Source organism: Saccostrea cucullata, unplaced genomic scaffold (assembly GCF_032062105.1).
Source record: "Saccostrea cucullata isolate Sc308-1 unplaced genomic scaffold, CSIRO_AGI_Scuc_v1 ctg1695, whole genome shotgun sequence".
NCBI classification, from domain to species: Eukaryota; Metazoa; Mollusca; class Bivalvia; order Ostreida; family Ostreidae; genus Saccostrea; species Saccostrea cuccullata.
This window is the reverse complement of record NW_026938477.1, coordinates 9,216-21,530: the sequence shown is the minus strand read 5'-3', so window position 1 is coordinate 21,530 and position 12,315 is coordinate 9,216. Positions and strand designations below refer to the sequence as shown.

At 32.4% G+C, this 12,315-nt stretch overlaps 1 protein-coding gene across 1 annotated transcript; it reads left to right on the top strand.

Moving 5' to 3' along the window:
* Window positions 1–6,166: 6,166 nt before the first annotated feature.
* Window positions 6,167–11,814, top strand: LOC134250368 (uncharacterized). The gene is made up of 13 exons (XM_062732722.1): window positions 6,167–6,183; window positions 6,271–6,341; window positions 6,457–6,579; window positions 7,026–7,139; window positions 7,264–7,341; window positions 7,691–7,827; window positions 10,135–10,227; window positions 10,304–10,414; window positions 10,558–10,753; window positions 10,900–11,052; window positions 11,317–11,402; window positions 11,519–11,589; window positions 11,721–11,814. The coding sequence occupies exons 1-13, from the start codon at window positions 6,167–6,169 to the stop codon at window positions 11,812–11,814; spliced, it is 1,344 nt and encodes a 447-aa protein (XP_062588706.1).
* Window positions 11,815–12,315: the final 501 nt, after the last annotated feature.

Sequence of the window (12,315 nt, the reverse complement as noted above, 5' to 3'; positions counted from 1 at the left end):
ATCGTTTTTTGCATATTTTCATGAAGTCTATCTGCCTTCAGAAATTGATATCTTTTTAACGGAGCGATGTATCACATTGAATTTTAGCATCTGAAGTAATAGAACGATACTTAATTTGAACAAATCAATTTTATTTTGTTTAACTCTATGACTCTAGACATTATAAAGTGTAAAATTAGTAAATAGTTCTATTTTGACCCTGCTCTGTGACCCCATTTTTGCTGTATTAAATATTTAATAATTTTGATAATTATCAAGATATTTTCCAATTTTTTGCTCAAATTATTCGAAATTGTTGTTAAAATATGTGTACTCAGTCTGGTTATAATACGACGTTAAATAAAAAAGTTATGACAAAAGTCTACGAACTTTTTGAATGATCCTCGTATAAGAAGATGGGGGAATAAGGCGGACAGAATGCCTATATAGCATGTGCATAGCGCGACAGATAAGAGGTGAAAAATTTAATCTCAATTATATCCAAATTTTATTTCATATTTCATCTAATACTAAAGTATACTTAATGTAAAATCTAAAAAGACTGAAAATATTTGCCTACGAAAAAGCATACACAGATTTAAAAGAAAAAAAAAACGATCAATTTTTCATACTTTAACAAACTTTCATACTTTAACAAAATTTTTCAATATGACTTGGTCTTCGCTCCATTTTTTTGAAAGAGAATCCTAAAAGTTTTCGATAAAATACATGTAGATATTTTTTGGTTTACAAAAAAATGAAGCGAAGATCCACTATATCTTAAAAGTACACTTTTATGACAAAACATTCGCATCTTTCCGAGAAATACTTCAAGTCCATAAAGTCAAGGGTAATATCACAAACATGATTTAATTGCATTAATCGTCATGAGCTATGTAGCATAGCGGTTATTACTTTGTCTCAAAGCAGTATGATACTTCGGTAATTTATTGCTGGGGTTCGAATCCCACGTATACCATCTAATATTTTAATTTATAAATGAAATTTTTTAGAGATTTTTTTTCTCTCAGATTATGTTTTTTCCCCATAATTTCATAAATTTCAATAATGAACGGTAAATTTTAATACTCAATTTACATATCAAATGTCTTAATATCTGACTCTATAGACATTCTGCCCGCCTTATCCCCTATCTTCTTTATTAACTTTTAGGTACGATGGTACAATGGAAATAAAAGCAATTATAGATTTGGTTATGATGGCAAAATAGATATTGTCGTTTGATTAGTCTGATTTTTTTTTCAAATATTAATTTAATGATAAGTTGTATTTCTTAACTTTTAAAGGTTAAACTAATTTTAAAATAAATCATAATTCAGCCTGGTGTTGAACTCTCGACCTTCGGAATCTGTCTCCTAGCAGTGCAGGACAACGGGCTGGACCTCTCGGCTATCTAGGCAAGTCATAAAACTTGCTTTCGATGCCGATGGAAATATATATATATATATATATATATATATATATATATATATATATATATATATACTTCCGCCCCACCCCGGGGTTGTACTCTCGACCTTCGGAATCTGTCTCCTAGCGGTGCAGGAACAGCGCGCTAGACCACTCGGCTATCTAGGCAAGTAAAACTAGAGGTACTGTGAGCGATGAGCTCACTAAATGATACCCCCCGCCTCCATATAGTTATAATGGCAAAGTCCATGTTTTGCTGTGGCCGGGAAACCCAAAATATATGTCGAATCAAAAAGTAAAATAGGAGGTGCACAATGGCAATATGTAATAAAGATTCTGTGAAAGTTTCATCAAATTTCATTCAGTGGTATGAGAGGAGTTGCGGATAAGAGATGGGTACTCCAAAGCGTAACAGACGGACGGACAGACAGACGGAAGGACGGACGGACAGCTAGACGGACGGACGGACAGACGTACAGACGGACGGAATTAACGATTACTATATATCCTCCCGCTTTTCAAGCGGGGGGTATAAAAAAACTTGCTTTCGATGCCGCTGGAATTCTCGCGGCGCTGCCCTACACTACATGGTCATTGAGAATAGAAGTGAGATACAGTTATTTGGACATTTGTTTTTTAAAAGAGGATTGTTACCAATACATGTTGTAATGAAATTAAGTATTATTTATAAAGCACATTTTACAACAACTCTTAAACTAACATAACTGCCCTAAGTGAAGAAATATTGAAATACAGCTACAGATCGAAATTGTCAAATAACGTTTGAAGATTAAAGATAGTAACAGCAAGGGCGGATCCAGAGGGGGGGTCCAGGGGGTCCGGACCCCCCCTTTTTTGCTGACCAAAAAAATGTATACACCCCCCTCCCTCCCCCCCCCCCCCCCCAAAAAAAAATTAGAAATATAAATCAAGAAAAAAAGGAAAGAAAGAAAAAAAAAGAAAAGAAATAGAAAGTTGACGAGATTTTACCGGAAACATCAGCGCTGTACGTATACAGTTTTGTTTAGAATAACTCTGAAGCTGCTTCCAGTAAGGCAAGAAGATTAAATTGTCCATAATTCATAAATATTTTGGTAAACTTTTACTTTTTTTTATTAAAAATTGTTTATATTGAACTAGTTTACTAGCCAAATGTTTGATTCTTGGGCTGAGTCATACACGACGATTTTGAAAAAAGGTCGTTTCACGTGTAACACAAATACATGTGGAAGGCTGGTTGTTTCAATGTATCATGAACATTGGCTAACATATACAGTAATATATTGACGGTGTGACAGTTGTAGCGAGCACAGCTTTATAGTACAAACTTTATGCTCTGAGTTCAAACACAAAACGGGGGGGGGGGGGGGGGGGGGCTTTTCTTTTTAATTCCCAAGCCATGAATAGATATATAACATACAGATGGAGTACAAAATTTATAAGAAGCCATGTGATCTGAACAAACTTTGTTTATCAAAAAAAATTCAGTTCATGAAAGGGTTAGGCAGTAGAACAAGCACTGCAGCTATTTCAGTTTTTTGCATATTTTTTATAAAACACATAGGGGCCTATTATACTATATTTATCACATAAACGTCACGTTTCAAAACTACACGTGGGGGTGGTTATGTACGTTATTATCAATTTAATTAATTTTGATACAAATACCCCAAACTATGCTTAAATTCTCAAGTTTGTGAACGGCACAGTGTAGGGGAGGGGTCTACCATTGAGTTTTATCTTCAGAGAGAGTCAGCTTTTAATATTCCTTTTAAAAGGGGGAGTCCAGTTTTACTTTTTTTTTTCTTTCTGTTTTTTTTTTTTACAATTTGTAGGAAAAAACAGGTTGGGGTGGTTCCCTACCCTCCCCCATGTAATGTACATGTATATTTTTAAAGTAAAATAAATTCTAGATAGGCCTTCATGTGCGGATACCCCTTCCCCCATTTTTTTGGTTATGTGTGCCTACGAAATAAAAAAAAAGTATCAAAATTGTATATCCTTGTAGCAAAGAGAGAATTATAACTGAAAATTAATGTTAGTAATATGCCTCTGCTGGTGGACGTTTAGTCCCCGAGGGTATTCATAAGCCCAGTTTCGTCTGGTACTCCAGTGCTAGCATGAAACGGATACCGGTATATAAATTTTAATGTGATAAATTTTAGAAATAAAGGAGTATCTCCCTCAGGCATAGCTCTGATCCTTGTTCGGATTTTGGCTCATGTTCGGCACTTTCGATCCATGCTCGTAGCTCTTTATCTTTTTTAAGATTTCCAATAGTTTTGGTCTGAGCATCACTGAAGAGACATTATTTGTCGAAATGCGCATCTGGTGCATCAAAGTTCATACCGTTCATTTCTTATGAAAAATATAGAGTTTTACGATATTTCTGTGAGATCTGTCACTCCAGTATAATTGACCAGAATAGTAAATGTCTAAAGTTGATAGAGCAATTCGCTATAGATATTTGGGACTCTAGCTCTGATCAGAACAGAGTGATATTGGGTTAATTTCAAACAATTGTTTTGTATTATTAGTCTCCCTTTCTCGCTTTGCTGAGAAGAGAGAGGGGTGCTAGTTTACTCTCGGTCCATCTATCCACCTGTCTGTCCTTCCGATTGCGATTTTCCGGATTTTTCTTTGCACTGTGCCTTGAATACTCACAGAACAAGTATATTCATTACGTTTGACATACTCTTGACTGAATTATATTACCGTTAGGGGACTTCATTTTGCTAGTTTTGGGGAAAAAGGTTATTAATTTTATCATATAGACTCTTACTTACCATGATTGCCTATTCTACTTTCCCGTCTACAATTTATTTGATGATATTTGAAAATGTAAATGTAGTATATCTCCGTTTACCGCTGAATATATCAAGTTTAAAAATTTTGTTCGCAGGATGGATCTAGGCAGCAATTCTTCTCTGTATACTTATATATTTGAAAATAAATAGCAATTAAATGTTAAAAAAACACCAAGTAGACATTTTCTTTAGATCATTTACATGTACACAAACAAAGTGGGGTGAAAATTGGGAGCGGTAGATGTTGCAAACAGTACCTTATAGGTCAAAATGTTGGACCCCCCCTTTTACAAATTCCTGGATCCGCCTATGAACAGGTAGGCCTAACTTACAAAAGACAAACTTGGGAAAAGGAGCGTTACGACGACAACGGGAGATGACTCTTAGAATTGCAAAATCCATCTATTTAACCTTTACTTTCCAGATTGACTCACTTTTAAACACTTTAACCAACTGGACATAACTCTGGAACAGTGAGTGTTAGGGTCTAAATGTTTTACTTGTATTTTTCGTGTCACAAAGACTATAACCTCAACCATATGTTTTTTTAACAGTTTGTGCTAATTATAAGGCGTAAATACATTTGTATATATACATTCTAGATCTTTCCTTAGACTTAAAATGGTTCGCAGGCTCCTTGTTTGTGACGTCACATTGTAAAAATGACGTCAATATGTAGGTCACTTTTGACGAAAAGTGGTTGTCTCAGTCGTAAACGTTCAACAAACGACTGTAAGATTTATGGTATATCTTGGAGAAATTTTTTTTAGGTAGCGTATAATAATTTGTACACAGTTTATTAAGACAAATGCTTGGATCGATCGTTTAAATGAAGGAAGGCAGATGGTTAAAAATGATACTTGTTATGTTGCCTAGTTAAAGCAAGTTTGAAAAGAAATGTGATTTTAATTAAGCTATTTGCAATCAAAGACATCCAATTTACACTTAGAAAAATAGTAGAATATTTTACATGTAACATTAATATAATTATTAACTACCTAAGATATAGTTTACTTTAGATTTTAAACATATTAGATACGATAAAAAGGAGGAACCAATTCTCTATCCATCTTGAATAAACATCTCTCCTGAGTCAGAAGATTTGGATTTTGATGGTTGCCATGCTTATTTTTGGAAAATTATTCTTATCCACCCATTCTGTTGCCAAAATTTGATCATTTCTGACAAATTAACTGTTCTTGTTATAAAATTTAACTTACATGGAAAGAAATATAAAACTAAAAGAAATCTTTCAGCTTTTGTGACAAAACGCTACGGAGGGGGTCACGTGACCGCCTATATCACATGATTCGCGCATGAGCAGAACGGTGGCAGATGTGCATTAAAATCGAAGAGGACTAATTTAGAATATAATTAGTACTGAAACCAAATATTGTTTCTTTTATGGAAGTTATTTAATTAGTTCGCGAACTTTTTGATCACCCCTCGTAGTGTGTGTGTGGTTTTTTTTTTTTTAAGAAAAGCAACATTGTGATATCATACATTGTATATACAAATGAAAAATGTGCAGGTTTCAATTCCAATTTGACAAAAAAAAGGGTTTCTAATTAATCTGCACCAAAATGGTATGAAAACATAATTTATTTTGCAAAGCAAATTTTTTAATTTGTCTACCTGTTGGAGACGCGGTGTCCTATTATGGTTTAAGTATCCCCGAAAAAGAATACAATAAAATTTGTTTTTCGACATTTCATTTTGAGTAACATTTACGTTTTTGGACTTGCTAAAAATATTTGGTAATTTATTTTTGGAAAGCGTTGCTTTGAATTTTCATTGGCCATGATTTCATTAAATAAAATAATTGTGGATTTTAAAAATAGATATGCATATCCTATTATGAAAATGAGACATTTTTTTAGATTAGTTGAAACTGTAACTAGACGTTTCCCTGTGGAGAAAATACACACATTGTATCGACAGGGAAGAACATGAGTGCATCAATTGTGTAAGTCCCATATTATCAAAATTTCTTTTGAAAATTCTTTGTAGAATATAGGGTAAAATAATTATAATGTTTTGCTATATCCTGCAGATTCCTGAATGTTAATAGAGAAGTTGATGAATATTACTGGCATAGACTTGCCGAACATGAGGCTTCAGAAAGTAATGTATCCATCGATACTTTTTTCTCTAAATTAGAAATTTATTCAATAAACAAAACAACCTTTGAAACTATTTTGATAACTTAAAAAATCACCAATTTGAAACATCTAAATAGATCAGAAAAGAAAATACCAACATGGGGTAGGTGTGTGTACAGTATTTCTTCTCGATACATCCGCAAGTATGGCAGGGGGAGGATTTCAACAAATGAGGAAGGCTTTCTTGGACATATTAAATGGTATTTTCCTGTAGATAAAGTCACCCTCAAATGAATAACGTGGTTTTGTACTTTATATTTAATCAGCTAAATAAATACCGTATAAGTGGAAATTTGAGCGAGACGCAAATTTAGTAATTTCTCCTTAAAAATTGGTAATTTATTTTTAGCGATTTTATAATGCTTACTTAAGAAGCTATAACAAATATAATACAATTAATTTTTAGCGATATTAAATTTGAGCGATCTCAGGATACTAATAATGCCAAAGTTAAATCCTCGCTAAAAATTCTACTTATACGGTATACTAATACATATAGGAGTATTAATAATGTAACTACTTACAATAATCCTCATGGGGAGTTTATATTGAGTGATTATGTCTTTCTCATAAAAAAAAATAGCGGACTGTGAATATGAATTTGAAAATCAAATATATGTTGGCGTTTTATTTGTTGCAATTTCAGAATTCATTGTTCATCCACACCTCGACGAAAATGTTGCCGTCATTATGTTTGGTGAAGAAGTCAAATTCTTACATTATTATTCAAACAACTATGGATCCATTAGAGATTGTCTTAGTACATTTCATTTAATATTTATTTAACTTTAATAATATCAACAATACGTCAAGTTGAAGAGTTGTTTTATATAAATAGCAAAGTTTCATTATTGAAGAATTGAAGTAATAGGCCTCTTCTTTAGATCACATAGAATGTAGAGGGAGCTCGCCCATGGAAGCAGGCATTCTTCTTTCTTTGTCCTGCATACAATACGGTGGAGGTAATAGAAAAAAGTGTGACTGAGATCTTGTCGCCTTTATCTTAAATACTGATTTGATAATACGTTGACATTACAACTTTAACCATATTTTTTATGTAAAAAAGACTTTGAATTAATTGTCTTTCATTTTATCACCAATTAATGGGAGTCTTAATTTTCAGACAGGTCAACGTAAAAGAAAAAAAGATACTTTGTAATAAAAAGCAAAAATAAAAACTCTGTGAAATAAATTTATACCAAACAAATAATAATAATAAAATTTAAGAATACAAAGGTCTGAATTCTAACAAGGTTATTTAAATTTGTTATGACACAATAAAAGTTTAATACATGTAACTTTCCTTTCTAGGTCACAATGCCGTTTTTAATCATCATATAAGTGTACGACCAAGATTGGTTATAATTTCCGACGGTCGGCCAACTACATCCAGTGATATAGGTAGTCCAGAACTGGAAAATTTTAGTAAAGAATCGGGTTTTGACGGCGTAAGTTATTTATAGCAAGCATAATGCATGAAATACTTGCATGTGTTAAAGTATATAATTATGAACAAAACAGAACAGTAATTGGAGGTAATATCTAGATCAATTTCTACATAAAATTTTGAAGTACTGTCAATGTCGTTGTTATGTGTTTCAATATAACATTATTATCTGTAAATGGAGTTAAGGTCAAGATCTAGTAAATGGAAGGTCCCTACAGATTTTTCAAATTTTAGAAATTAATTCCTTTATAACATGCTTTATAACATTAGCTTGGTCAAAATAGGTGTTTCGGGATATAATCTGTAGAGAAACATGATGAAAAACTATATTTTAAACTGTTATTTTCAATGAAAAAAATAAGAAAACCAGTGTTGAAAATGGGAGTTTTTTCCATATCAGACAAAGAAAATGTATCCAGATTGCCTACAGTTTTTCAGAAAACGGTTATTTGTATGTTCTTAGTCTCTACCTCAAAATAATGTTAAATTTAAGATAGGTATCGGGATTACTTTTCATGTGATTTCAAATTGAATTCCATGTAAATACTTTATTTTCTACATAATTCTATTAGAGCCGTAAAGTAAGTTGAAAGTGATTATGACGTAATAATGGACTTAGCACTAAAAACTTATTCTGAAGTCACTTACTAGATCTTGACCTTAATGTCTCCCATTTGATTAGCTAGACAAGAACACACTCTTCATTCAAAAAAATTGAAACATGACAAGCTATTGACAAAAAATTGATAAAACAGGATCATCAACAGTCTAGATCAACATTTTAAAGTCTATCATTCATACAGTAACGTTGACAGCAAAATCAATCTTTCATTAAGTCGAATGTTGACCGAGTTATTATATTTGTTGTCATCCATCTATCATTAGTGAATTGCCTACATTTGTTTATCAACATAGCACACTGTAGGTATGAGAAATCTACAGTGGATTCTTATTTCTCTATGGTACCTTAATCCATCTCTGATGTTTTAGAGATACATGTTAACTTGCCCTGCTTCCAATTTGAATTGTTTCAATGGATTTTTTGAGCCTGATTTCTATTTGCTATCTTCATATTTCATGTAAAATAAATATGGAGTGATTTGAAATAATGAATTGATAATAACTTGAAAACATAGATTTCTGTCTCATAGAACAATTTTCCTATCTTTATAAACAAAAGAAAAACATAAACCAAAAACGTAGCATAATATAAGTGAATAATTTAAACATTAATATTTGCATTTTCAATATCTCTATCCGAGATAAAATTACAAATAGTAGAAATACTTTTTTTCTACATAAATGTTCTGGTTCATCGATGGGTGCGGTTACAAAAAAATCACGTGCGTTAAGCAACGAATGGAGACAGAAGCGGGGCTTGTAGCATTTGCGGAATAAAAAACATGTTAAAATATGGATATTTTTGTTTTATGATGATGATCAATTCTTTGCTTGCATTTATGGAAATTATCACGCAACCAGTTCGATTCACACCATGAAACCCAAAAGTTAGACAGTTATCCTTTACACACTTCATCAATCTAACTTTTAAAACCAATTACCCTTTACGGGAATTGTTACGGAATAATTCCATTCCAGAAAAAATCTGTGTTCTTTTTCAGACATTAACGAGAATACAAACTTTGATGAAAACAATTGGAAAGACTTCGCCAGTAATGTGCATTCCCGTAGGGTCAGATCCAAATGTTGTAAGTGCATATTCGTAATTCTTTTTGGTTTGTATTTTTGTTTTGTATTTTTGCATTTCTGCATTTTTTTTCTCTAGACATTTTTATCATTACTTGCTATATATACGCAGGTGACTGAATGGTAGACTTTTCCATTCATTTGACCTTCAGTTAACTGTCAATATACTTTTTGAAAACTTTTAGTCACATTTCAGTAAACTTCAGGTATCTTTTAGTAAACGTTTAGTTATCTTTTAGTTAACTGACTGTCACATTTCAGTCATCTTTCAGTCACATTTCAGTAAGCCGAATCCTACTTATTCATCGTGTGATAGAATTCATGTATACCGTATAAGCGGAATTTTTAGCGGGGTTTTAATTTTGGCATTATTAGCGAGTATGCAGAGACCGCTAGAATTTAGTATGGCTTAAATTGCGGTAAATTTGTAGTAGCTCCTTTAGTGTGCATTAAAATCGCTAAAATTACATGTCGCTAAAAATAAAATACCACTTTTTAAGGAGAAATCGCTATATTTGCGCCTCGCTAATTTTCCACTTATAAGGTACTCTATATGCAGATATCATTAGCTAACTAGAACCATTTAATTTTTTTATTTAAGGATTTCTTAAAGTCATTGGTGGAAGTATCTAAAGCAGGCAGACTTATTTTCTATGAAGATGCAAAACAGTGTGGAAGGTTTGCTCTAAACATGGTAAGAATATATGTTTGTGTACTTGAAAACTCAACTTTATAAAGTTAATAATCACTACAGTTAGATCCTTTTACAGAGAATTGCGTGCTGCATTGCAGAAAAAGGAATGTCATTTAACTTAACCCGGGAAGAAATAAAAACCATCGCCAAAATGTCCTCTTTACATGACGTGTCTACTAAAGATCTGGTATGGATTTTGTTTAATTACATCATAATTATTTATTGGGTTCAGTTCTCAATCACAAAAGAAGGTTGTGTAATAAATATGGAAAGTCTTATTTTATTTACTCATTAAATAAAATTAGCATTTTCATCTGCTTTTTTGCGAAGGAGGATGTATGTGATATAATAAACGAGATAGGTGCATACAAACCAATTACTGCTGAAGACCTAGAAGAAGATTTGTTCACTGAGCGATATGAAAATCTTCCTTGCATTGGTACAAGAGTAAAGCGTGGACCTCATTGGACCTACAAAAATCAGGACTGTCACGGTCCTGGTACAGTGATTGGACATTCTGAACGAGGTAAAAGTGCGACCCAAGCTACCAAACTAACAAACAGATATTGAAATTTATAAAAGGGGTTAATGTTTTATAAAACCTGAAATTTTCAGCGCTTGTAAAGTCTATGATTAATTTGAAAAACGTTTTAATTAAATAATTTTTTTCAGTTGGATGGGTAAACGTAGAATGGGATAGTGGTGTAAGATTGAGCTATCAATATGGATTTGATGGCTTTGTTGAAAAATACGACATCGCTTCATGCCAAGAACCAAGGATTCTAGAAAATGAGATGATTGCCGTGGGTTGTTGTGTTACCAGAGGTATTTTACTATGTATTTATGCCTTTCCAAAACTTCCAATTCTAATGACTGTTCTTACATGTAACCTTCCGAGAGTAAAATTGAATTATTTCAAATTGTCTTTACTATTTAACGCTGGTTAATCATCTTATAAAAGACTGAAACTCAAAAAGGATGGATCCTCTTTTATATTTGATTTTTATAGGTCCTTTTTACGACATCTTATTTCATTTTGCAATATGGAAATATTCAAACAAAATAAAATTAAAATTATTTTTATTAAAGGTCCTGACTGGAAATGGGGAGATCAGGATGGTGGGGAGGGGAATGTTGGAACGGTGTATAGAGTTAGAAAGGATGCTGTTGTCCTTGTGAGTACAATAAAATGCTTTTGTTGATAGAACAAAGATATAATCCTTAAATTCAATTTTAATACAATGTATAAAAACTGATAGACAAGAACTGTCCAACACGTTTTAATCTTTAGGTAAAATGGCCAAACGGTAATCGTAGTAACTATAGATTCGGGTACGACAGCAAATACGACATTACTTTGTGGTCAGTACATGTACTTTTATTACACTTGCCACTATCAGTTAATATATCGTATAAGACCTAACAATTTTACATTGTTTTGCAACTGTTTACAGAAATTCAAAGTTTTTTCATTCCCTCTTTTGCATTTTTAGTGATCCATTTGATCCGCTGGTGATTCAGTCATTAGATTATCAACACAGATCAAACTTCTCTGGAAATTCCAGAAAGGAGGAACATAAATCTTGAAAGGACATTAAATAAATAATTGAACATTCGATTTATCATTTATAAATTTTATATAGAATTTCATTTCTTTAAGAGAAATAGCTGTAACAAACAGTATTAGATATACGATGGGTGATCAAAAAAAAAAACAAACAAAACTTTTTGATCACCCCTCGTAATGTATACGATATTTAACTTTAGCAGATCACTTGCTAAAAATGCCAAAATTAAATCCTCACTAAAAATCTGCTTTTACGGTGAACCCGATTTAGCATTTTGTCCTTACCCGTTTGTAGAAAGCATCCTCACTTTATTGAGCTGCATAGTATTTAAAAAAGTATTGGATAAGAAGATGAAAATGTTGGTATGGGTAAAAACTGTGCTTCATAACACCATTCTGAAAGACCAACAAAAAAGACGTAGATCATTGATGTTTGGGAACACAAACCATTCAAAATGTCCATTGTTCAGAAGGATGAAGAACTCCAATTTTTTTTTAAATGTCAAAAGATTGCAGTTCAA

Coding starts and splice junctions, on each gene's coding strand:
- LOC134250368 (XM_062732722.1), top strand. Junction 7,140..7,263: donor ATCCATTAGAGATTGTCTTA/GTACATTTCATT, acceptor CCTCTTCTTTAG/ATCACATAGAATGTAGAGGG. Junction 11,590..11,720: donor AAATACGACATTACTTTGTG/GTCAGTACATGT, acceptor TTGCATTTTTAG/TGATCCATTTGATCCGCTGG.